This window comes from Acomys russatus, chromosome 12 (assembly GCF_903995435.1).
Source record: "Acomys russatus chromosome 12, mAcoRus1.1, whole genome shotgun sequence".
Taxonomy (NCBI): Eukaryota; Metazoa; Chordata; class Mammalia; order Rodentia; family Muridae; genus Acomys; species Acomys russatus.
The window spans coordinates 26,407,007-26,432,272 of record NC_067148.1 but is presented as its reverse complement, the minus strand read 5'-3'; the positions used below and the strand labels follow the sequence as shown (position 1 = coordinate 26,432,272).

The 25,266-nt window shown below is 53.5% G+C and overlaps 1 protein-coding gene across 12 annotated transcripts in view; it reads left to right on the top strand.

Annotated features, from left to right (window-relative positions):
- Speg (striated muscle enriched protein kinase) overlaps nucleotides 1-21,041 on the top strand; it is a 57,478-nt gene extending 36,437 nt beyond the window's left edge. For 11 of the 12 annotated variants that reach the window (XM_051154038.1, XM_051154039.1, XM_051154037.1 and 8 more), the window contains 26 exons: nucleotides 50-256; nucleotides 579-702; nucleotides 803-978; nucleotides 3,741-3,853; nucleotides 4,388-4,556; nucleotides 4,707-4,803; nucleotides 4,928-5,128; nucleotides 6,453-6,510; nucleotides 7,089-7,166; nucleotides 7,255-7,433; nucleotides 7,861-7,887; nucleotides 8,401-8,553; nucleotides 8,909-8,951; nucleotides 10,110-10,178; nucleotides 10,374-12,342; nucleotides 12,580-12,711; nucleotides 15,609-15,725; nucleotides 15,902-16,069; nucleotides 16,163-16,285; nucleotides 16,465-16,632; nucleotides 16,746-17,325; nucleotides 17,758-17,997; nucleotides 18,108-18,331; nucleotides 19,156-19,231; nucleotides 19,512-19,661; nucleotides 19,998-21,041. In XM_051154038.1, the coding sequence (XP_051009995.1) occupies nucleotides 50-256; nucleotides 579-702; nucleotides 803-978; nucleotides 3,741-3,853; nucleotides 4,388-4,556; nucleotides 4,707-4,803; nucleotides 4,928-5,128; nucleotides 6,453-6,510; nucleotides 7,089-7,166; nucleotides 7,255-7,433; nucleotides 7,861-7,887; nucleotides 8,401-8,553; nucleotides 8,909-8,951; nucleotides 10,110-10,178; nucleotides 10,374-12,342; nucleotides 12,580-12,711; nucleotides 15,609-15,725; nucleotides 15,902-16,069; nucleotides 16,163-16,285; nucleotides 16,465-16,632; nucleotides 16,746-17,325; nucleotides 17,758-17,997; nucleotides 18,108-18,331; nucleotides 19,156-19,231; nucleotides 19,512-19,661; nucleotides 19,998-20,190 (5,834 nt within the window). In that variant the 3' untranslated portion in view covers nucleotides 20,191-21,041. Of the gene's footprint in view, nucleotides 1-49; nucleotides 257-578; nucleotides 703-802; nucleotides 979-3,740; nucleotides 3,854-4,387; nucleotides 4,557-4,706; nucleotides 4,804-4,927; nucleotides 5,129-6,452; nucleotides 6,511-7,088; nucleotides 7,167-7,254; nucleotides 7,434-7,860; nucleotides 7,888-8,400; nucleotides 8,554-8,908; nucleotides 8,952-10,109; nucleotides 10,179-10,373; nucleotides 12,343-12,579; nucleotides 12,712-15,608; nucleotides 15,726-15,901; nucleotides 16,070-16,162; nucleotides 16,286-16,464; nucleotides 16,633-16,745; nucleotides 17,326-17,757; nucleotides 17,998-18,107; nucleotides 18,332-19,155; nucleotides 19,232-19,511; nucleotides 19,662-19,997 lie in introns of those variants that run through there. The other variant, XR_007831480.1, reaches the window with a different exon arrangement.
- Nucleotides 21,042-25,266: the final 4,225 nt, after the last annotated feature.

Below are 25,266 nucleotides of genomic sequence, written 5' to 3'. Positions count from 1 at the left end.
TTGTGTGCTAGAAGTAGGATCAGCGACGTCTTTGCTGTTTCTTCTCTAGATCCAGATTCCCTGACGTACACTGTACAGCACCAAGTGTTGGGCTCGGACCAGTGGACGGCACTGGTTACGGGCCTGCGGGAGCCCGAGTGGGCAGCCACAGGGCTGAAGAAGGGACTGCAGCACATCTTCCGGGTCCTCAGCACCAGCGGCAAGAGCAGCAGCAAGCCGTCCGCTCCGTCGGAGCCTGTGCAACTGGTAGAACACGGTGAGGCCAAGGCTGTGTGGATGGGGGTGGGGGTGGGGTCAGCGATGGAGGCCCCAAGGCTGCTCTAGACTTGGTAACTGCAGCGTAGACAGTGTTGCTTGGCAGGAGCCATCAGTGGTAGCAGTGGTCTGGGTACAAGGCTTTTGTCCTTCCTTACCCACTTCCTGGATGTTCCACCTCTCTGAACCTCAACTTCTCCATCTGTAAAAGTGGAGCTCTAGTGGGGTGAGGGGTGAAGGTGCAGAGGGTACCATGCCCCCCTGGCCCCTCCCACCCCACCCTCAGCCTAGCACAGAGTCTGTGTTCTCTGCCCCACCCTCAGGCCCACCCCTGGAAGAGGCCCCTGCTGTGCTGGAAAAACCGGACATTGTGTATGTGGTAGAGGGCCAGCCTGCTTGTGTCACTGTCACCTTTAACCATGTGGAGGCCCAGGTTGTTTGGAGGAGGTATGAGTCCTTGCTCACCAACCCCCTTACCTGTGATCGTCCAGCCCCAACCCCCACCCCCACCCCAACCTGGCAAGATCACTCATCATATCTTCCTTAGCTGCCGAGGAGCCCTCCTAGAGGCCCGCACAGGCGTGTATGAACTCAGGCAGCCAGATGATGACCAGTATTGTCTTCGGATCTGCCGAGTGAGCCGCCGAGACCTGGGGGCCCTTACCTGCACTGCCCGAAACCGCCACGGCACAAAGGCCTGTTCTGTCACTCTGGAGCTGGCAGGTAGGTGACAACTTCTTCATAGTCCTCCCTCTGAGGCATGCTGCCATTGCTGGAGGTTCAATCCCATGTGCTCCCTCTCAGACCTGTCCTTCTAAGTAACAATATCCAATATTAGTAATAATAACAGTGGTAATATTAATATTTATTGACCATGCGTGATGACATGGCCTATAACTGCACTCAGGGAGCTGAGGCTGTAAGTTTGTGAGTTTGAGGCCACCTGGGCCCTGAGCTACAAGTGAAGGAGTGCTAGACTTTTTTTTTTTTTTTTTTGAGACACAGTTTCTCTGTATAGCCGTATCCTGTAACTTGTGTTTTACACCAGGTTGGCCCTGAACTCACAGAGATTCACCTGCCTCTGCCTCTCAAGTGCTGATGAAAGGTATGCGCCAACACTACCCAGGTTTAGTCTTAAAAAAAAAAAAAAAAATCAGCCGGGCATGGTGGTGCACGCCTTTAATCCCAGCACTCAGGAGGCAGAGGCAGGCTGTGAGTTCGAGGCCAGCCTGGTCTACAAAGTGAGTCCAGGATGGCCAAGGCTACACAGAGAAACCCTGTCTCGAAAAACCAAAAAAAAAAAATCCTGGAATTTAGTTTACGGTAGAGTACTTGCTTTGTGCAAGGCCTTAGGTTTGATCTCTGGCACTAACACACACACACACACCCCTATATGCACACACACTGTTGTATATAATGTTATATATAGTATTTAGCATCTCATATGAGCCAGGATTGGTGTGAAGTACTTAGCATACCTCATTTAATGCATCAACTCTGTGAGATGGGGCTAGCTGCTGTTCCCGTTTTGCAGATGAGGAAACAAGGTCAAAGTGTTGAGAAACCTGGCCCAGGGTCACAGAGTCTAAGTACAGGAACTGGGTTCAAGTTCCCATGTCAGACTGCAAAGCTGTGAGTACTACTAGGCTGTGTGCTAAAAACAGTAAGGAAACAGTGTCTCTGATTAAAAACAGTATGGAAGGAGGAGTTCATTAAAAAACAAACCCTCAAGCACAGCTTATCACCTGCCTGTCTGTGAGGTGCCTGGTTACCCTTCAGCACGGCCAGTTTGACAGCGGCACTGTCACCTTTAGCATGAGGCCGAGAACCAAAGTCCCTTCTTGTAACTTCTCTAAAGTCAGAGCTGCTGAGCTGTGGCGTGCATTAAGTAGCCACTGTTTTGTGTGTTGGATGGTTAATTAACTCCGGCATCTGTAACTGCCACTTAAAACTTCAGATCCACCTGGACAGACAATTGCTACCTGCTGAGTGGATACCATTTCAGCCAAAAGCAAAGAAAGTGACATTTTAGTTAGCACAGACAATCTAAGAGCAAGCAAACATTTTCTGCTGCTTAAAAAAAAAAAAAAGGTACTGAAGTTCACTAAAAACCTCCAGAGTTTTGACCTTGATAGATTGCCCCCTCCCTCAGCAGACAGGGGACCAAGTTCCTAGAGGGAAGGCAACTGTGAGGTGGATACAGAGCAGCCACAGGGGGAGGAGGAGGAGGAGCTGGGAGCCTCCTGACCCCTCTGATAATGAGGTTTCCATTTCTGGAGTTTTGCTCTTGCCCAGCACCTACCCTGCACTTCCTACTCAGTCACCACTCTGTCCCCAGACCTTAGTATCTTCAAGACTTGTCACTCTTCCCAGGTGTAGCCAAATTTGGCACTCGGAGAGGCCTAGGAGCCCTGTATCCTAGCCTGACATGAATGATGGTTGAGGTAGACTATCTGAACCAGCCAGAGCCAAAAGGGACGCAGGGCTTATACCAGATCCTGCTTGGTCCTACTTCACCATCAGCCAGGCAGGGGAGGTAGAAAGGGAACCCTCTTCTTTTGCCTGCCACAAACAGCCTCTTTCCCGGGCCCCGGAATGGGGGCTCCCCTGTTGTCTATACAAAGCCAGGCAGGTCCCTAGGATGGTGGCAGGCTATACCCAGCTGCTCCATTTTGGTTTTCCTTGGGAATTGATTACTTTTGCTCCTTTAAAGCTGGGGTCCTCAATACACGCTCAGAACACAGGATCCGGGATTCTGAGTCTTTACAAGGCACATTGCAAAGTGTTTCTAACTCTAATGAGGATTAGAGGCCGCTTGGCAGGGAGTAATGTGGTGGTGCACTTTGTGGGAGAAGCAAGCTGAGATGTCACACCCAGACTGTCCAGTTAACATTTAGGCAGTTGCTTTTTGTTCGGCTTGTCATCTCCCAAACAGTAGAAGGCTTCCTAGACATTTAAATAAGATTCAAAGAGAGAGAGAGAGAGAGAGAGAAGCTTCGAGACAGAGCCAGTGTCCTTCAGGAGCATTATTCTAAGTCACATCCCCAGCCTCCTCTTGCAGGGGCCAAGTACGGGCAGGCAGAGGCCACCAGGTGGGGTGTTGAGAAGAGCAGTCATCCACAGGGGGCAGCTCTGAGCCACACTGCACCAGCCTCGCGGTTACTGCAGAAAGGAAGCCTTGTATAGCTATAGACAAGAAGACAGGAAGTTCAGATTTTCTTCTATGTGTGAAAATATCCTAATTTCAAAGCTATCAAATGAATCCTAAGGGTCCCACAAAGTGACTTGTACTGGTGACCATGCTTCTGGACCTTGGAAAGCACCTTGTTAGGGAGAGCCAAGCAGGAACTCTGGTGTCCTCAGGGGTGTGTGGGGGGTGGGAAGGCTGGTATTCTCATTATCCAGTTGCTGATAAGGACAGGGACTGAGGAGACAGGCCCCTGTGGTGATGACATCTGGTCCTCTCTTGTCCCTGTATGTTGCAGAGGCTCCTCGGTTTGAGTCTATCATGGAAGATGTGGAGGTGGGGCCTGGAGAAACTGCTCGCTTTGCTGTGGTAGTTGAGGGGAAACCACTGCCGGACATCATGTGGTTCAAGGTCAGAGGGGAGTGTGGGCTGTAGCAGCTGGCAGGGAGCCAGGGGTTGTAGGGTCCTGGGAGGCCTTCGAAGAGACGTGTCTGGGCAGAAGCATGGTTAGGAAGAGGAGGTGGGACTCTGGGGACTGCGCGGTCAGGGGCTACTTTTGTTTTGGTTTTGGGTTTTGGTTTTTCCGAGACAGCATTTCTTTGTGTAGTCCTGACTCTCCTGAAACGTGTTCTGTAGACGAAGCTGGCCTAAAATTCACAGGTCTGCCTGCCTCTGCCTCCTGAGTGCTAGGCTTAGAAGTCTGTACCACCACTGCCCAGGATGGCTTAGGGGCTATTAACAAGTCATAAGGGAGAAGCTGGTTCTGGTCCAGGGTTGGAGGAACTGAACGGAGGCAGAAGTGGGGCTTGACAGGCACACTCCGGGCTTTCAGGTCCAGATGAAAGAGGAAGAATAGCTAAGGGGCCGTGAGGTATGGAGGAAAAGCTAGGGCCCCGGGTGGCAGTAAGGTCAGACCCAGGCTGCTGGTGACACCCACCTCTGCAGGATGAGGAGCTGCTGGCAGACAGCAACCATGTGAGCTTCGTGTATGAAGAGAACGAGTGTTCCCTGGTGCTGCTCAGCGCAGGAAGCCAAGATGGTGGCGTGTATACCTGTACAGCTAGGAACCTGGCAGGCGAAGTCTCCTGCAAGGCAGAGTTGTCTGTGCATTCAGGTGGGTTAGTGCTCTGGGGAGAAGGGGCAGGCACTTCCCACTACCACATGTGCTAGCCCCAGCATTCTGTCCTTTGTTTTTTGAATCTGTCCCACATATGTCTCTGCCCTTGTCTCTCTCCCAACATGGGGGCATCTATTCCCTTCCCAGCTCAGACAGCTATGGAGGTCGAGGGGGTCGGAGAGGATGAGGAGCACCGAGGAAGACGACTTAGCGACTACTACGACATCCACCAAGAGATTGGCAGGTGTGGGGCAAGGAGGAGGTGGCATCAAGGACCAAGAGAGGTTGCTGGGTCTGAGGGCCAGGAAGGATGGAAGGTCAGTGCTATAGTAACAGCAGTGTCCTGTCGCTCTCCCTGTGTCACTCAGGGGTGCCTTCTCCTACTTGCGGCGTGTGGTGGAGAGGAGCTCAGGCCTGGAGTTTGCAGCCAAGTTTATCCCTAGCCAGGCCAAGCCCAAGCCGTCAGCAAGACGTGAGGCCCGGTTGCTGGCCCAACTCCAGCATGACTCTGTGCTCTACTTCCATGAAGCCTTCGAGAGGCGCCGGGGACTTGTCATTGTTACGGAGCTGTATCCTGGAACAAGGCAGGGATGAAAGGCTGTCCTTTTGTAAAGGCAAATTGGGAACATGTTTTGGCCTTTGCAAAGTGCAGTCCTTTGAGCTAGGGCTGTAATTGGGGTGGAGATCTAGCTCACTTAGCATGCATGCTCAAAGCGCTGGGTCCAGTTTACAGCACTGCATGTGACCCCAGTACTCAGTGGGTAGATCAGACGTTTGCAGTCATTTGTGTCTACACAGCCCAGTCCAGGCTATGTCAAACCCTTTTTTAAAAGGTGGGCCTGTTGACAACTGGCATGAATGATGAATCTGGAGATGTCTGTGAAAAACATTTCTAGATCTTTTGTTTTACACACACACACACACACACACACACACACACAAAACAAACAAACACCAACTTAAGTTCATGCCAGGCCTGATGGTGTGTGCCTTTAATTCCAGCTGTCAGGAGGTAGAGATAGGGGATCTTTGTGAGTTCAAGGCTAGCTGAGTCTACAAAGGGCTACATAATGAAACCTTGTCTTTAAGAAAAAAATAGCATTTACTGTGTGCCTGACACTGCTGCACGGGCTTTACACTTACTACGTGCCCTGTCCTCGTGTATCTCCACTGTCCTTGTTTTATGGTTGATGAAAGAGGCACAAAGAGATGAAAGAGTCTAAGGTCCTGCAGCTAGCAAACACCATATGTTTTCATCACAGGATGCAATGCAGTACATCTGCACAGTTGACAGGACTCTGCTTCCGGTGAGAACCCCCATACCTTCTTTTACTTACCAGGACTCTTTTCATAAAGCCACGCCTTTCTCTTGTATAAAGCCTTTGACTGAACAAAGGTGCCCTGAGCCAGCAATGCTGATGGTTGGCTTGACCCTCCTGGAGCAGGGTGACTCAGACCTGCACGCCAGCCTCACAGCGTGCATTGTTCAAGTCCAGACCTCAGCAAAAAGTCAGATAATTTCATTACATGGACCTCTGGGTTACTCTCAACTATAGTCAGAAAGCTCAGTCTCCAGTCAATAAGATTCTACTGTAATCTGAGCCCTGTACAATGCTTCACAGGCCGGGAGAGGATCTGTCACCTTCATCTCACTCCTTGAGGAAACCTATGCTCAGAAGGGTAACGGACTCGCCTGAGAGCTCAGGTTTAGGCAGGTCTCCTCATCTGTGTACCTTGCTGCTAGAAAAATGGGACGCAGTGTCTGTGGCCTGTCTGACTGTGTCAGATGCACTTTGTGGGGAGTGAGGGCCCTGGGCTGAGCAGAGGCTGGGCTCAGTTCTGGGACTGAGAGGGCTACTTAGTGCCTGATGTACTCCTTAACGGACAACACAGCTGCACAGAAGAGCTTCTAGAGCGCATGGCCAGGAAGCCCACCGTGTGTGAGTCTGAGGTGAGGGCAGAGGGTGGCAGGGGCAAGGCTGTGCACCATCTTTCATCCGGGTGAACTCTTAGGATGATGGGTGGGTCTTATACATGCCATTTGTGCCCACAAGGAAGCCAGGGATGGGGAACACAGACAGCAGAATCCCCTAGTCCCCAAGACAAGACCTGTGTTGTCTTCTGTAAGCAACAGCAGACACATTCCGGTCCCCAGTTCCATTGCTTCCTAGTTTTCCTCACATTTGGGATCAATAAAAACTACCTAGACTTTTTTTTTTTTTTTTTTTTTTTTTTTTTTTTTTTTTTAATCTCACTGCCTGGATGTACAGCTGTATACTGCACAGTTCTATTTAGTGTAATGTAAATCACTATTCTCCGTCTGTGTACTGTGCACACGGTACACATGGTACATGGTAACCCCTTAGTCTTAGCATCCCTCATCCTATGTGGTGAGCCACAGACAAGCTTTCATGAGCCATCTGAAGGCCACTGCCCAGGCATGACCTGACTTCTTGCCACATCCCTAGTGATGATCAGAGTGCTCTCCCACCTCCACGGACTCTGTCCCCCGACCCCCTGTTTTCACAGACCCGGGCCTATATGCGGCAAGTGCTAGAGGGGATATGCTATCTGCATCAGAGCCATGTGCTGCACCTCGATGTCAAGGTGAGGAGGGACTGTGGAAAGCAACAGGAGGTGGGGCTACCCTGTGGGGTATTCTTCCTTAATCAGCTCCTACTCACGTTGGTTGTAGCCGGAGAACCTTCTAGTCTGGGACGGTGCAGGGGGCGAAGAGCACGTGCGCATCTGTGACTTTGGGAATGCCCAGGAACTCACTCCAGGGGAGCCCCAGTACTGTCAGTATGGCACACCAGAGTTTGTAGCACCTGAGATTGTCAACCAGAGCCCCGTGTCCGGAGTCACTGACATCTGGTAATGCTGTGCTGGCCATGTTGGGGATTGGCTCACTGGCTAGAGATGGCTTCAGGAAACTGGGATTTCTCTTCTGATGGTCAGTGGGTGGCATTGCTCCTAAGGGTTCTCTTCCTGCCCACGTGATGCTCATCTTTCATCATTCAGGGCTCACCCAGTCCTTCTGAGCCTCAGTTCAGGCAGTTCTTAGCTCCCAGCATCCCTGGGGCTGAGACTTCCCATGTAAGACTAGAGTAAGCTTATTGGTCCTCAGATTTCTGGGCTTCCTCAGCCCACCCTGCTATGGCCCTTTGACTTTGGGTTGAGTACTCCCATGCAGTATTCCCAGGGAGAATTCATCCTTTTATGAACGGTGGTGGCGAGAGCTACTCATTTCTGGCTGGACTGGGTGGGCTGGCCTCTCACATATACTTCTGATTTCCTACAGGCCCGTGGGCGTCGTCGCCTTCCTCTGGTAAGGACCCCTCTGCAGTCTCCCGATTGGCTCACCCCTAACATTTACAGGGTCCACAGCCCACTCCATTTTCTTTCTCACTAAGGTGTTTCACATGCAGGAGTCTAGTTACCTTGCTTGGCATGTCGCAGCTCTGTAAGAAATGGGCACACTGGACCCAAAGCAGCCAGTACAGACTTATCACCATCTTGTCAGGGAACTACCTGGTCCCAGAGGGTCCAGAGCATAGAATAGAAGGGAGCACTTTTCCTCATGGAGAGCCCACACTAGAGGAAGGGCAGAACTTATCCTCCAAAGCAAGGCACCACTAACTCTCTATCTAACCAAGGGCCTCAAGGGAGCAGGACAAGAAAATGAAAACTCTGGCTTCCTGTCCAAATGTACCCAGCCTCTGGTGTCCCCACAACCTTGGGCCTCCACTCGTCCCTGATCTGCCACAGGCATGCCACTTCATCTCAGACTCAGCCTCGAGGCTCCGCCTACCCCTCACCACAGCCTGCTCTGCCTCTGCAGTTTGACGGGCATCTCCCCATTTGTGGGGGAGAATGATCGGACGACACTGATGAATATCCGAAACTACAACGTGGCATTTGAGGAGACTACGTTCCTGAGTCTGAGTAGGGAGGCCCGGGGCTTCCTCATCAAAGTGCTGGTGCAAGATCGGCTGTGAGTACAGGAGCCCTTGGCTGCAGAGACCTCCTCCCTCACACCTCTACCTGCTCATCCCCACCAAGCTCTGCCCTTAGATATGCAACTCCTGGCTCTTAAAAAAAATTTTTTTTAAAGATGTGTTTCTATTTATTTATTTCAAGACAGTTTCTCTGTGTAGCCCTGGCTGCCCTGGAACTCTCTCTGTAGACCAGGCTGGCCTCAAGCTCTCAGAGATCCACCTACCGCCGCCTCCCAAGTGCTGGGATTAAAGGCATACGCCACCACACCTGGATAAATCTTCAAAGGTCCCTTTTTCTCAACCGTTCATGAATGAATGAACGAAAAATCATTACTTCTCATTCCTCTACAGGAGACCTACTGCAGAAGAGACACTGGAACATCCTTGGTTCAAAGTGAGTCTAGTCCTCCCAAGTGTGGTCAGAGGTGGAGGGAGACTGTTACCAACACTTTACTTACTGAGCATTACACGTGTTAACTGTGATACACATTTTATAGACAAGTGATCCATTAGCCTTGTAATAGATCTCTAAAGGACTATGGTATTACTCTCATTTTGTTGATAAAGAAATGAGGCCCCAATCAATGAGCAAGCTGAAGTAGCACAGTATAAGCCTGGACTCCTCTTTCTATCCTTGGTGTGTGTGTGTGTGTGTTTGTGTGTGTGTGTTCCTCATCAGGGTTCTTACTGGTTCTCAAGACCAGTCCTGGTCTAATTCCCTTCCTTTTTGGGTGCCCATCTCTGTCCTGGGCTGGTTCCATTGGCCTAGCTCACTTGTTATGAATGTCATGTGATTGGTTCTCATCATTTTCAAGTCCCAGCATCCTGGGACACAGTGCTAGATGCTGGTGGGGAGGTGGCCAGTCAAGAGTCCAGAAAAGGCATCTAAATAAACTTGCCATTAGAAGAGATCATATAGCTCAGGGGCAGACTGCTTGCATAACATGTTCAAGGCCCTAATTGTGATGCACAAAACATTGAACGTTGTGCTGGGTCAGCAAAAGACAAGCCATGGTACTAGCACCCCCGCCCCCTCTGTCTGTCTTTTCGAAATAGGGTTTCTCTGTGTAGCCTTGACTGTCCTGGGCTCTCCTTGAACTCACATCGATCCTCCTGCCTCTGCCTCCCTAGTGCTGGGATTACAGGTGTGTGCCACTGCACCTGGCTGCTAGCATCTCTTGAAATAAGAGTTTGTTCCTCAGACCAGAAACACGTAGGATTAGAGTGAGCCTCGGTGCTACAGGAAGAATCTATTAGTCTGGACCACTAGCACTTCAGAAGTCTGGGATGCTGGTCATACACAGAGACAGAAGGGGACCTGGGGACCACAGGGCCCAGTGTGAAGGGAAAGCTATCCTCAGGCACTGCCTGTTAACCTGCTTCTCTTTATAGTCAAAGAATTTGTGTCAGGTGTGACTCTGGCCTGATCCCTGGTGACCAGATCCTCAGGAACCACCACTTCTTGCTCCAAGCTCCACAGTGGACTTTGTCTCTCAGAAAGGTCCGGGTTGATAGAGTGTTTTCTCTCAGGCCTTCTTTCTTGGTTTTGCAGACACAAGCAAAGGGTGCAGAAGTGAGTACAGATCACCTGAAGCTCTTTCTCTCCCGGAGAAGATGGCAGGTGAGTTTGTCCGGGTCCTGTTTCTGTCCTTTCCAGACTAATTGCCTCCCATACTCCCCCAGCCCCATGTTGACTCTTCCCATTCCTGCCTGAGCTGCTCTCCTGTCGCTATGCCTCTTTCCCCAGAGCTGAAAAGGGTCTGGGAGGCAGTTATGTCTGGGCCTTTCTGGTCTGACTGTGGCACCTTGTTTCCAGCGCTCTCAGGTCAGCTACAAGTGCCACCTGGTGCTGCGCCCCATTCCGGAGCTGCTGCGGGCTCCCCCAGAGAGAGTGTGGGTGGCCATGCCTAGAAGACCACCCCCGAGTGGGGGACTCTCATCCTCTTCAGACTCGGAAGAGGAAGAGTTGGAGGAGCTCCCCTCAGTGCCCCGCCCCCTGCAGCCTGAGTTCTCAGGTTCTCGGGTATCCCTCACCGACATCCCTACTGAAGATGAGGCTCTAGGGTCCCCGGACGCTGGGGCTGCCACCCCCATGGACTGGCAAGAACAGGAAAGGGCTCCCGCTAAGGACCAGGAGTCCCCCAGCCCTGAGGCACTCCCCTCTCCAGGCCAGGAGCCACCAGATGGGCCTAGCCCCAGGCGGCCAGAGCTCCGTAGGGGCAGCTCTGCTGAGAGCGCCCTGCCCCGGGTCGGGTCGCGGGAGCCGGGCCGGAGCCTGCACAAGGCAGCATCTGTGGAACTGCCGCAGCGCAGGAGCCCCAGCCCGGGTGCCACCCGCCTGACTCGGGGAGGCCTGGGTGAGGGCGAGTACGCCCAGAGGCTGCAGGCCCTGCGTCAGAGGCTGCTGAGGGGAGGCCCAGAGGATGGCAAGGTCAGCGGCCTCAGGGGCCCCCTGCTGGAGAGCCTAGGGGGCCGTGCACGGGATCCCAGGATGGCTCGGGCTGCCTCCAGCGAGGCTGCACCCCACCACCAACCCCCTCCCGAGTCTCGGGGCCTGCAAAAGAGCAGCAGCTTCTCTCAGGGTGAAGCAGAGCCCCGGGGTCGGCACCGTCGCGCGGGGGCGCCCTTAGAAATCCCCGTCGCCAGGCTTGGGGCCCGCAGGCTGCAAGAGTCCCCCTCCTTATCTGCCCTTAGCGAGACCCAGCCACCCAGCCCTGCGAAGCCCAGCGTCCCCAAACCCGGTATCAGCAAGTCCCCAGAACCTTCCGCTGCCACACCCAGAGAGTCTCCCCAGCCCCCGGCACCTCAGCCTGTCCCAGAGAAGGTCCCAGAGCCTAAACCAGAACCAGTCCGAGCTGCCAAACCTGCACAGCCCCCTTTGGCTCTGCTAATGCCAGCGCAGCCTCTCACCCCCTATGCCCAGATCATGCAGTCACTCCAGCTGTCCAGTCCCAACCTGTCCCCACAGGGCCCCGCTGAGTCTCCATCAGAGCCCAAGCCCCACGCGGCTGTATTTGCCAGGGTAGCCTCCCCACCTCCCGGAGCCTCCGATAAGCGCGTGCCTTCGGCCAGAACTCCCCCAGCGCTAGCTGAGAAAGCCCGAGTCCCCACGGTGCCCCCCAGGCCAGGCAGTAGTCTCAGCGGTAGCATCGAGAACCTGGAATCAGAGGCCGTGTTCGAGGCTAAGTTCAAGCGCAGCCGTGAATCGCCACTGTCTCGGGGCCTGCGGCTACTGAGCCGCTCGCGCTCCGAGGAGCGCGGTCCCTTCCGTGGGGCGGAGGACGATGGCATCTACCGGCCTAGCCCGGCGGGAACTCCGCTAGAGCTGGTGCGACGGCCCGAGCGCTCGCACTCTGTGCAGGACCTCAGGGTAGCAGGAGAGCCTGGCCTCGTGCGCCGCCTTTCATTGTCCCTGTCGCAGAAGCTGCGGAGGACCCCTCCCGGGCAGCGACACTCGGCCTGGGAGTCCCGCGGTGGAGACGGGGAGAGCTCGGAAGGCGGTAGCTCAACGCGGGGTTCCCCAGTGTTGGCGGTGCGCAGGAGACTCAGCTCCACGCTGGAGCGTCTGTCCAGCCGTTTGCAGCGCAGCGGCAGCAGCGAGGACTCCGGGGGCGCCTCCGGTCGCAGCACGCCGCTGTTCGGACGGCTGCGCAGGGCTACTTCCGAAGGGGAGAGCCTGAGACGCCTCGGTGTTCCCCATAATCAGCTGGCCTCTCAGGCTGGTGCCACAACACCTTCCGCTGAGTCTCTGGGCTCAGAGGCCAGCGGCACATCGGGTTCCTCAGGTAAGGAGGGATTAAGTGAAAAGTGGGTTTGGCGTGCTAGAGGGGGCTCCAGAGGCCGGAAGGGAGGCGTTGACGGGGGGGGGGGGGAGAGAAAGTGGAGAGACACGAGGCTAGGAAGAGGAGGAACAAGGTTTTTTGTTTTGTTGGGTTGTTTGTCTTCTACTTTGAGAGCTCCGTGAACAATGTGTGCTGTCTGGTAGTGGCTACGTAAGAGCTCACGAGTCTCGGTCTGTACAGCTCCAGGGGAAAGCCGAAGCCGGCACCGATGGGGCCTTTCCAGGCTGCGCAAGGACAAGGGCTTATCGCAACCAAACCTCTCCGGCAGTGTCCAAGAGGACTTGGGTCACCAGTACGTGCCCAGTGAGTCAGGTAAGAAGCCTCAGGTTGGTCTCCTGGCTGGCTGAAAGTGCGCCACCACGAGGACCCTGGGCAGCCGTGGAAGAGGCCTTGAGTTAGGAAAACAACCAGGATAATTACAGTAGCAGCTGCCATTAATTAGCAAAGGCAAGTGTCCTATTAGGCATGTCACAAACGCTGTCTTGTTTAACACCCGCAGCATTCTTTAGAAGGATAACCCTCAGCATCCTAACTCACCAGTGGGGAAATAGACTTAGTGAAGCGATACTGAGTAGCTTGTCCGAATCTCGGGTCTATTAAAGGGAGCAGCCAGAGCCCAGAAGTATCTCCAGGCTACTCTGCTAAGGCCTTTGTTTGGCTGGGCTTGCGTCTCTAGGAAGAATCTTGGAAGGTTTCTACAACTGGGTGGAGTTTTGAAGCAACTCAAAATCCCAGTTCTGTGCACCCAGAGCCCCAGACCGTGTGCACTCAAAGACACACTTTGTCTCCCAGATTGGACTGTACCCTCAGTTCTCTACCACTCTGAACTCCTGGCTGCCCCTCCCCATCACTCATGAGGCACAACTTCAGAGAAAAGTAGCCCTCAGGCTTTTTTGCTGGGGTAGAGAGGCCTGCCATCGTAGCCCTTCATCTATGTCTTGTTCAAGTGTCCTGGGGCCTCAGGGAGGGAGGGAGGTATTCCACCCGGTGTCATTCTACCTGGAAAAGAGGCCAGCAGTGTGGTCAGGAGGATGCTACCAAGCAAGGCTGGGCATATGATCTTTAGAAGCCATCAACTATATCCTGGCTCAGCCTTAGGTTAAACCGCTAGATTGGGTCTAACCTTGCTTTTGCCTCTGCTGGGCTTGAGAGAACTGTTTCCAAGGCCTGGACAGGGCTGTGTGGCTCATCCGAGTGACTGGGAAGTGGGGGGTGGGGGGACCAGCTAGCTAGAAGAGGAAGGGAAGGAGGGGGTTGGAGGAGATCATCAGCAAAGAAATGTGGGCTGGCTAATCCCTTCCCACCTGGGGCCTCCATTTTGCTAGGACAGCTGATTCTCTGCTAAGCAGTGTCCTCTGACCTCATCCTTTCCCTGCAGGAAGAAGCTCCTCCCATGTCTGCTTTATCAACCAGGGCTGGCCCTGGGGGATGACAGTAGGACTGGCAGAGCTGTGCCAGGGTCATCTTTCACCTCTTATGCTCACCTGCTTCCTCCACCACCATCCCCAGAACCCCACTAGACAGCAACTGATGGCACTATTCCCAGCACACTGGAGGATGTGATCGCACCCCTCCTTGGGGAACAGTGGGGTACAGTGAGAAGGGACGAACAGTTCACCTACTCTTGCTGAATTCCAGCTCCCTCCTGGTTCTTCACATACTGGTTTTCCAGGAGTCTTTAGCTCTCTCTCTCCCCAAGTGAAAAAGACAAGCCCCACCCCCTGTGACCCAAACCAGATTGGATTCCTTTTTTTCTTCTTCCCCTTATGGAACGAACAATCCAGGGATCACAAATTCAAATTGTCATGCCTCTGAGGAGCTCCAACCCAGGAGGACTGGCACAGAACTCTAAGGACTTTGCTTTGGGCAAGGTCACCAGTTAGTGTCCAGGCAGCTTTTCTGCTTTGCTCAAACAACCCCTCCCCTGCCCCCACCCATCCCCCACACCTGCCAGGTTCAGCTCCTGGCTTCTCTGTGGGCATATTAAAGAGATAATGGTAATGACCTCAAGATAAAACTGCTGTTTGGGAGAATTTCCTTCATCCCAGACACATGCTAGTACTCCGTGTGCCTCCTTTCATTCTCACAGCAACGACCTGCCCCCGACCCCCAGGTTTGATTGGTCTCAGTCTCTCAATTCACAGATTAGGGACAGAGCTTCGGAAGGGGCACATGACTTGATTAGGGTCCTGTAGTCTCTATTTTGCTCTCAGCTCTTTTTAGTGGCCTGAATGAATAGGCAGCGGTTGGAAGGGAAGATTGTCTAGGGAGGCAGAGAGGCACCCTTCCAGGGGCTGCCCATAGGGGGCGCTGGCTTCAGGGCTCTTGAGACTGAACAGCCTTTTTGTTTGTTTGTTTGTTTTTGTTTTTTGAGACACAGGGTCTCACTGTGTAGCTCTGGCTGTCCTGGAACTCACTATGTAAGCCAAGCTAGCCTCAAACTCACAGAGATCCTCCTGCCTCTGCCCTTCCAGGTGCTGGAATTAAAATTGTGTGTCACAGTGGGCTACAGTCTTTTTTTTTTTTAATTTATATATTGTACACACACACACACACACACACACACACACACACACACACACACACACACACACACTTGTGCCTGCCTTAGCATACCTGTGAGAGGCAGAGAACAACTTTCAGGAGTCTGTTTTTTCCTTCCATCGTGTGGATCTGTTGAACTGAACTCAAGTCATGAGGCTTGGTGGCAGATGCCTTTATTTGCTGAGCTGTCACTCTGGCCCCAAGACTGCATTCTGATCACAGAGTCTGCCTACCGCCCAGATTAGCTCGGGTCACTCTCTCTCAACTCCTTTCTCTTCTCACTTGCCCTACAGTAGCCCAGAGGGAGTTCAAATTTCAGAATCTTAATTGTTACTGTTTTTTTTCAAAATGTGTTTGTTGTTAACAAATTCATGTTGAACCTGTATTATTCAGTGCTGGCATCAGCTCTCAGAGTGGTTGACAAACGTGAGGTATGCACTGAGCGTCTTCAGTGGAGGGTAACGTGCTTCTGTGTATGCAGAGGGCCTGAGGAAGGTGATGTCTACCACAAGAAGATTCTGGGGTTCTGCTCCCCACATTTGGCTGGGAGGAGAGACCCTTTCACTATGTTTCCTACCTGCCCTGTGGCACCAGGGCACACAGGCACCTGTCTTACCCTTGGCAGCAAGAAGCCAGGGTCCTGAGCTGTCTCTCTTTTCCTTCAGATTTCCCTCCAGTCTTCCACATCAAACTCAAGGACCAGGTGCTGCTGGAGGGGGAAGCAGCCACCCTGCTCTGCCTACCGGCAGCCTGCCCAGCACCCCGCATCTCCTGGATGAAAGGTAAGTAGATTGCATCTTCCATAGAGATGGGGGGTGGTGACAAGTGGATCCTAGTCAAGAACATAGGAGGGGCTAGGCCACAGGGCGGAGGGGGATGGCGAGGGCGGCATAAGTAAAGGACAAGCGAGGGAAACCTGGATGTATTCAGGTGTCCTTCTGTGCCTTCTTGTCCCCAGATAAACAGTCCCTGCGATCAGAGCCCTCAGTGGTCATTGTGTCCTGCAAAGATGGACGGCAGCTGCTGAGCATACCCCGGGCTGGCAAGCGGCATGCTGGGCTCTATGAGTGCTCAGCTACCAATGCCCTGGGCAGCATTACCAGCTCTTGTACTGTGGCTGTGGCCCGTGAGTTATGGAGGCAGGGCCAATGCAGGAGGTATGAGGAGGTGGGGTAGGCCTTGATGAACCCTCAGCTATGGCCTCTTTTTCTCCTTCTAGGCATCCCAGGAAAGCTAGCTCCTCCAGAGGTGCCTCAGACCTACAACGATACGGCACTGGTGCTGTGGAAGCCAGGAGACAGCCGGGCACCTTGCACATACACTCTGGAGCGGCGGGTAGATGGTGAGGGCGAGGCAGGATGAGGGGAGGAGAGGGCACGAGGTGGCAGGACAAGGGTAGGGTGCTGCTTGGGAAGCCCAGTGTCCTCTCTAGAGACATCTTCTCTGGGCTTTTAATAGATAGCATGGGGGAGCTGGGGCCATGGCTTCTGTGGCCTTAACCTTGCCCTGTGCTGCCTGCAGGGGAATCTGTCTGGCACCCTGTGAGCTCAGGCATCCCCGACTGTTACTACAATGTGACACACCTGCCTGTCGGTATGACTGTGAGGTTCCGTGTGGCCTGTTCCAACCGTGCTGGGCAGGGGCCCTTCAGCAACCCCTCTGAGAAGGTCCTCATTAGAAGCACTCAAGGTCAGTGGGGGGAGGTGTAGGGTGGTTGTGGCAGAGCCCAGGACCTCCCCACTTCTTGCAGCATCACAGCTGTGCCCCAGAACACTCATTGATTTTTTTTTGTCTCCTCTCAGATTCTTCAGCTCAGCCAGCTGCTGCTCCCCAAGATGCCCCTGTTACCTCAGGGCCAGCCAGGGCCCCACCTCCTGACTCTCCTACCTCACTGGCCCCCACCCCAGCTTTTGATCCCCCAGCCACCCAGGCAGCCACTCTCAGCCCCTCAATTTCCCCCACGTCTGCCAGCCAGGCCTTGTCCTCGCTCAAGGCCATGGGTCCACCACCCCAAACCCCTCCACGAAAGCACAGGGGGCTGCTGGCTGCCCAGCAAGCAGAGGCTACCCTACCTAGTATCCAGATCACCCCAAGTGAACCCAAGTCTTCTGTCCCTGACACGGGAATCCTGACCCCAACCTCTACTCCTCAAGGGGTTAAACCAGCATCTTCCTCATCTTCCTTGTATATGGTGACTTCCTTCGTGTCTGCACCCCCAGCCCCTGAGCCCCCAGCCCCTGAGCCTCCTCCTGAGCCCACCAAGGTGACTGTGCGGAGCCTCAGCCCAGCCAAGGAGGTGGTCAGCTCCCCCATACCGGAGAGCACCACTCTTCGACAGGGGCCCCCTCAGAAACCCTACACCTTCCTAGAGGAGAAAGCCAGGCAAGCAGGGATGAGGAAGGGAAGGTGGGGGAGTGGGTGGGGCACAAGGAACAGCGAGTTTCAGAGAGCTCAGCAGGATGTCCTGGCTGGCCTTGGAGGCAGATATGGCGGATGCGGGTCTTTAAAACTATCGGGTTCAGCTAGGTGGTACCCTGAGCTCAAGCCACACACAGTCATTTAATCTTCACGACTGCGAAAGGAAGGCACTGCCTTGCTACCACCACCGTTTTTCTTGGATGAGAGAAAACTGAGGTTATGGGCTCTTCCAAAGATAGTCAGGAGTGACGGAACCTTTGTTACTGGCACTGAACTCCAAAGCTCACACTGAAGCCCACTGTGTTCTTGTCCCCAGGATCCCTACTTCCCATTTTAGTTCTCACAGTGACAGTGCCCCCCCCCCCTGAGTCTGTGACCTCCCTCCCACACACACAGGGGCCGCTTTGGTGTTGTGCGATCCTGCCGGGAGAACGCTACAGGTCGGACATTCGTTGCCAAGATCGTGCCGTATGCAGCAGAGGGCAGGCGACGGGTACTGCAGGAGTACGAGGTGCTGCGGACACTGCACCACGAGCGGCTCATGTCCCTGCACGAGGCCTACATCACCCCTCGGTACCTTGTGCTCATCGCTGAGAGCTGTGGCAACAGGGAACTCCTCTGTGGGCTCAGCGACAGGTTAGCTGGGTATTCCTGAGGAACGGGTAGCAAGAGTCGGGGAGGCTGGCTGGAAGGTCACAGGTTCTGCCTCTGCTGACACCCCCCATCCCACCCACCCCCCGCCCTAGATTCCGGTATTCAGAAGATGATGTGGCCACCTATGTGCTGCAGCTGCTACAAGGCCTGGACTACCTCCATGGCCGCCATGTGCTACACCTGGACATCAAGCCAGACAATCTGTTGTTGGCGGCTGACAATGCCCTTAAGATCGTGGACTTTGGCAGTGCCCAGCCCTACAACCCTCAGGCCCTGAAGCCCCTTGGACACCGCACAGGCACTCTGGAGTTCATGGGTAAGAGGACCAGCAACCTGTCATAGTTGAGGGTTGGACAATTGCCAGAGGGGCATGCCAGGCTCAACAACTCTCACCCCCACCCCCTTCACTCACACGTGTACCATTCATATGCACTAACTTATATGTAAATAATGAACAGAGGGTTTTTTCCCCCATTGATCTTTACAATAGCCCCCAGAGTTTGGCATAATAGTCCTCCCTTTTTACAGATGAGGAAAGAGAGGCGCCCTGACGTTAAGTATTCGTCCAATTAGACAGATACAAATAGCTGCGATGGGATTTGCGAAACTGCGAAGACAAGAGAATCAATTACGACTGTACAGAGCAGGGAAACCCAGCAGTCATTTAGCTACCTGCTAACTGGTGCTTATTATCTCAATTCCTTAGAGTTATTCTACAAGCCACACTTTATAGGTGAGACAATGGAGAGCCAGGCAGGTTTAGTAAATCGCCCGAGGTCCCATAGTTTAGAAGGGGCAGGTTTGGGATTAGAGCCAGCCAGGCTGATTTCAAAGGCTCTTAATCTTGGTGTTGGCCACACTCTGTGTGAATGGTAGCTCTACTGAGGAGCTGATCCAAGGAAGCTTGTGAAGTTGAATCTTGGGTCCTCTGGAACCTCCATCATTCGGTGTCTCGGGTAGCCCACATCTCCTTGTGGCCGGCCCCCACCTGCTGACCCCATAAGGCCCTGCTGCTCTGTTTTTACTCAAACCCAGCCATGATCCAGCTCCTTAAGGCTCCAGAACCCCTCCCTCTAGCCTGCCTCTCCCCGTCCCCTGCTGTAGAGAGCCTAGGTCAGCTTGACCTCTGTCTTTTGTCAGCCCCTGAGATGGTGAAGGGAGACCCCATTGGCTCTGCCACGGACATCTGGGGAGCAGGTGTGCTCACCTACATCATGTAAGTGGCCTGGCCCTGCCCCAGCCCCCTGCTTTCCTCTGCCCATGATCCTCCTCTCTGCCTGTTATACCCTCAGCCCACTTCTGTCCACACCTCCTCCTTGATGCTGTCTCCCAAGCACATGCCCAATGGCAAAGTGGCACTGCCCCCTGAGTGTTGTGCCCCTCCCAGATGCCCTGCACGAACGTCTCTTACGCCTGACAACTGAGCACCGTGCTAAGGCAGAGGCAATGAGGGGGCATCTGAGATTGCCAACTCCCTCCCCTGTCTTCCACAACAGGCTTAGCGGATACTCCCCATTCTACGAGCCAGACCCCCAGGAGACAGAGGCTCGGATTGTGGGGGGTCGCTTTGATGCCTTCCAGCTGTACCCTAACACATCCCAGAGTGCCACCCTCTTCTTGCGAAAGGTCCTCTCAGTTCATCCCTGGTGAGTAGGCCCCCTAACCTGCCAACCATGAGGTGTTACCCGCCTGTGGATGCTGACTTCCTGCCCTGGTGTCACTTGGCTGAAGACTCCCAACTCCTCCATATAGTACAGCTGCTGCAGCTGTCCTGCTGCCTACCATTTAAAGCCCATAACAGCCCTGAGAAAGACTGAATCATCCTCCCCATTCCAAAGACTGGGAAACTAAGCCCCTGAACTGCCCAGCATCAAACACATATTGATGAGTCAGGATTGGTAAAGGGCCCGAGGGAGGAGGGTACAGCCTGCCTTCTCCTAGGGCCTCTTTACTGGCTCATGGTCCCCTGGCTCGCCTGGCAGGAGCAGGCCCTCACTGCAGGACTGCTTGGCCCACCCATGGCTGCAAGATGCCTACCTGATGAAACTGCGCCGCCAGACGCTCACCTTTACCACCAACCGGCTCAAGGAGTTCCTGGGCGAGCAGCGGCGGCGGCGGGCTGAGGCTGCTACCCGGCACAAGGTGCTGCTCCGCTCCTATCCTGGCAGCCCCTAAGTGGCAATGGACCACAGCCCGGCCACGGGCTTCAACTCGGGTTCCCATCCATGCTGCCAAGGGACATTCCAGAGCCCATGCTGAGCTGGACAGGGCCGGGGCTTCAGATACCAGCAGCAGCAGCAGCAACATCTGGCTGGCCTATTACCTCATGGACCTAAGGGGACAAGGCCTCTGGGGCTTTCAGCCCGATGATGTCACCCATGGCCAAAACCAGAACAGGAGATCCACCGGCCAGGCTGGGCAAGGGTGAGAACGGAAAGAGGCAAGAAGGGAGTCCGGAAGTGAAGAGTGAAAAAGAGAGAAGCTAGGGAGGGAGGAAGTTGAGGAAGGTTGTGGGATGGGTTGGGAATGGTACATCTCAGGGAGAAGCCAGTGGAGGAAGTGGCTGAGGAGGAAGAAGGATCTCATGGTGTGGGAACAGTAAGCCGGGAGCGGGGAGAGGAGGGCAGGACACAGAGAGAGTGCCAGGAGCCAGAGCAGAGACATAAGGGAGGGCAGAAAGGTGGAAGGCCACGGGAGCAAGCTCAGGGGTGGCAGGGCAGGCCAGCAGGTGTATCTTCAGAAAGAGAAAGGAGAAAGGCAAAGCAACGTGTGCTGAAGGAAGGCCTCTCAAGCTGGTCTCCTGTCCCAGCCGATGCAGTTCTGGCCATTCTACACTGGCCCAGGGATGTCCCCACTGCTCCTCCATGGCCTTTGCCCTTCTTCCCATTTGTATTTATTTATTTATTGCCTTTTATGGAGTTTCCTTTCCATCCAATCCCCTGTTGCCTATGTTGTCCTGACCATCCCCTCAGCCATCCAGCTGTCTGTGCAGCTCTCTGTCTGTCTGTCACAAAGAAAATTAAAAACAAAAAACAAAATAGCAAGTGGTGGAACCTACCTGTGGCCTCTAGGTGGGGTGAGGAGGAGGTGGCTCAGTGGCTTGGAGTGAGTCCTGGGTGGAGCATCGCCTTCTCTGGGCGATGACAATGCATTCAGGGGTCTGTATCATCTACGCTTTCCGATCCCTCCCTGTGCCCTCACTGTTTTTCATTCCTAGAAGGAGGAAGACTGTCCTGTCCTCACTGTGCAGCTTCTAGAACGCTGGCAGACATTCTGAATTCCCATACCCACCATCTATCTTGACCCCAGGGACCCCTGCCTCTGCTCACGTTTGCTCTCTCTTTGTAACTTGGAGAATGCTGGGCTCTCAAGTGAACCAGCCACATCCTAGGCCTATCTCAACCTCCTTTACTCGTGTCCTTCCCCAGGACTAGGGAGAGACAGATTCCATCTCAATTGGTTAAAAGAGACAGTGTGAAGAGCGGTAGAAGAAATGGGGGTGGGGTGGGGTGGGGCGCTGGCACCATGTTCTTGGTATTAAAACAGAGATCTGAATGTGTGGAACAGCTGTGAGTGCTCAGAGCAGCCACGTCCAGCATTTTTTCTAGGGTTGAGGGACACATCAGACTAGAACTTCTTGTCTCCATAGCAAGTTAGGAGTCTGTTGGACAATGACTGGACACACCCACGGGGGACCCAAGAATGGTCACCAGGTCCCAGAAATAAGCTTCCCGGAGCTGAGGTAGAAGAAAGAGGGAGCCAGGTTCCCCGTGTTCTACCTTGAAGCCCTACTCTGGGCAAAGTGAAAGGACCAAACTTGTGACCATAGGCAGAGAGCATGGGCGCCGGTTCGAAGACCTCTTGACTCAAGCTCCAGCAGCCAATCTGGCTTCCCCGGGACCTCAGGAAAGAGGCAAGGCCCGTCACCATAAAATAACAAGCTGTTAAAAACCATTGGGAAGGGATGAGAGAGGCACCGTGCCTACCCAGCGTTTCAATTATGAAGATATACAGTTTGCCTGCGAGGATCTCCCGTCCCTTACACACTGCAGATGCTTTCGTATAAAAATGAGGTGCCTGAACTCATATCTTGATAAATGGTAAAAAAAAAAAAAAAAAAAAATTCCTCTCCCATCCCCCTTTGATCTGCAGTTCCCTTCCCATCTCCATTGGAAATGGCATGTGAACTACTTGTTCCAAACCTGGAGGAGCAAAGGTAATTTATGTCAGAAGACTGGTGTCAAGATTGTTCTGATCAAAAGGTGACTGCCCCACACCTGAGTGGGTACTTACAATGAGTGGAAACGATGCACACAGGTAGTCTGGTGCCCCCATGCACCATCTTATGTCCCCAAAAGACCTAGAGGTTGGGGAGCCAATCATAGCCCTAACCTTCAAGGATAGCACTGACCATCTAGACCCTATCCTGTCACAAAAATGCAAGCTAGTGGGGGATGAAGGTAGCATTAGGGGTCATGGTGATGGTGGCTGCTGTTCTCAAATATCTTTCCTTCACCCCCTTGGTTTACTTCATCTTACCACCAGGGGGCATGATGTCAAAGGGACAACTGGAGACTCTTGGGGTGAGGGTGGCCATAAAGGTAAGGTGATTCCCACTGGTTTTGACAGCCATGCAGTCCAGTTTATTTTCTGGCTGTATGGACCATGGAGTTCAAGGCCCACTCTGGCTTTACTTAAGGATGCTTCCCCCAAACACTTGCACGCCTTTAATTTACAGCGTCAGAAAAAGGGCATATTATATGGCTGCCTGGAGGTTGAGATTGAGATTGCATGGTATAAAGCCATGCCTCTTGTTGGCCTCATCTTGTTCTTCTAGGAGTGGGATGAATGCCCTTTGTCATATCCAGCTGTCCAGATGCTGCTGTATCCCCAAGCAGTTCAGGTACCTCTTCTGGGGCCAGCATCCTAGACATCCTAGGGCTACTTGGCCAGTGAGTGGAGGCTGCAGTTCCTAGGGCAGCCATACCAAACAAGGCAAAGAAAGGAGCAATGTATAAAACTAGAGCCTAGTGCTGATTACTGCCCGCACCCCTGCTCTGATAGCCAGGAAGGTGGCCTACAAACAACCCAGCTAGCCACTTGAAGCCTTGGAGTCAACCCTTGTAGGACGAGTCCATTCCTGGGAAACGTTTCCGTCATTCCCATGCCAGGTGGGTATTTTTCTTAAGTAAGGAGTGGGTTGAAAACCTGAAATCTCTGGCTCAGCCTGGACCCCCAAGTTTGTTGTCTACTCTCCAAATGTTCAAAAACATTTTATGCGAAAACAAACAAACAACAACAATAAAACAGCAGTTCCACCTCCAGGATGTTACTCTGGATATGAATGACCCCCCCACACACACACACACACTGAGGTCCAGAGAACCTCCATCTGCATGCAGGTCTGGGCCCCCAGATGCAGGAGTCTGGAGTAGTGGAGAGGAAGGCCTCCAGACCTGCACTGTTGCTCATTTCGGGGTCTCCCTCTAGAGGAGAGAGATGATCCTAGCATGCTAGATTAAAAACACTCTGGTGTTTTGCACACTGCTTTTCCTGGTTGGGGGGGTGGGTTCTGTCTTCAGCAGATCACCTAGACCCTAACAGTTATGTGAACCACTAGTCAGGGGGAGAAGTCGCTGACAAAAGAGGATCATTTTCAAAAAGTAACAGTTCAGGGGCAGGCCCCCTTCCTACTTGTCTCAATTTCCAGGTTAAGTGTCTAGTGGGTCAAGGAAAAGGTGCAGAGATGCTGTGCTGGCAGACTAGGTGGGGAGAAGAAGGCCTCGGTTCTACTATGGGAGCTCTGAGTACTGACCCAGCCTGGAAGGGTGGGGGTGTGAGTTTCAAAAGAAACCGAGGGAGAAAGGCCTATCCCGGCTTCTGGAGCCTCTGAAGGACATAGTTCTGATGAAAAGCAGCACAGCCAAGGCTGGACCCGTTCATTTGCTGGAGAAAGAATGCAAGGAGCTGTGCAATGGACTCAAGCAAGGCTATGTTTCCCAGGACCTTAATGTGGTGGCTCTGGTGGTGCAAGACGCTGAGTTGGCCTGCCTGGACCACGATAGCATCAGCGTAGCCAGTCCCTTCTGCTGGTGCCTCCTTGCGGGAGGTTCACACACCCTAGGCCCAAAACAGCACCTGGGGATCCACAAAAGTAGTGTCCAGGCCAGAGCATGTTTGTAACTAACTGGGCCTAGTCCAGAAAGAATGATGCCCGAGGGCATGATAATCCTAACAGTTTTCTCCCCTACTTCAGGACCTGGTCCCACTCAGACTGAGAAGTCAACCGTGGGCTCCCTTTATTTGACTCCAGGGCCCAAGGTCACGGTGTGAGCCAATATTTAAAAATCCTGTTTTCTGGCTCCCAACCCAGAGCAATTTCCTCTACTCAAAGCTGCCTCCAAAGTACTATGAGAGCTGTATCTCTTTTGATCTCCTACTTGACCCAGAGAAAAAGGGACAGGGCTGAGTCCTGTTTAATAGCTAAAGAGATAAAAAACCTTAGAGGCTAGTCATTTGCCCAATAACATACTGTGAATTCAAATGCACCTTGTGGATTTAGGGCCAGATATCAGCTGGGGAGGTGATGGATGCTTCTTGCCCCACCTTACCTTATGTCCTTTACTGGCGAGGTTCCCCTGCCCTTCATCTAGTTCCTGCTAAGGTTCAGAAGGGACCTGATAACACTCATACATGCAAAGACACCATCCTAACACTGGCTGCCCAGATCCTGGGCTAACCTCCGCTGGATGTCCACCAGACCAAGGACAGGGAGGACATCAAGAACAACAGGGCCAGGCGTGGCGGCTCACGTCTTTAATCCCAGCACCCTGGAGGCAGAGGCAGGTGAATTAGCTGTGAGTTCAAGGCCAGCCTGGTCTACAAAGTGAGTCCAGGACAGGCAGGGCTACACAGAGAAACCCAGTCTTGAGGGGAGGGGAGAGGGTGCGGGGGGCGGGGGAAACCAGCGACAGGGAAGGGCTGGGATCTGCGTAGAAGGCTGGGGTGGAGATGGAACCTACCTGTGTCATACTGTTCCCAGAAACCTTGGAGAAGAATAAGGGTCGCTGAGCTGCAAAGAGCAGAGCTTCCTAATTATCTAGGCTCACTCACTACCCGGGTAAACTGACCCACAGCGCGCCATTCCATCTCTCCACACCTTCCCCAGGGTGTTGAGATTGGTACCAACAGCACCACACAGACCATTTGCCGGACTCACACTCCAGGACGGTGGCAAGTATGATGTGTCGG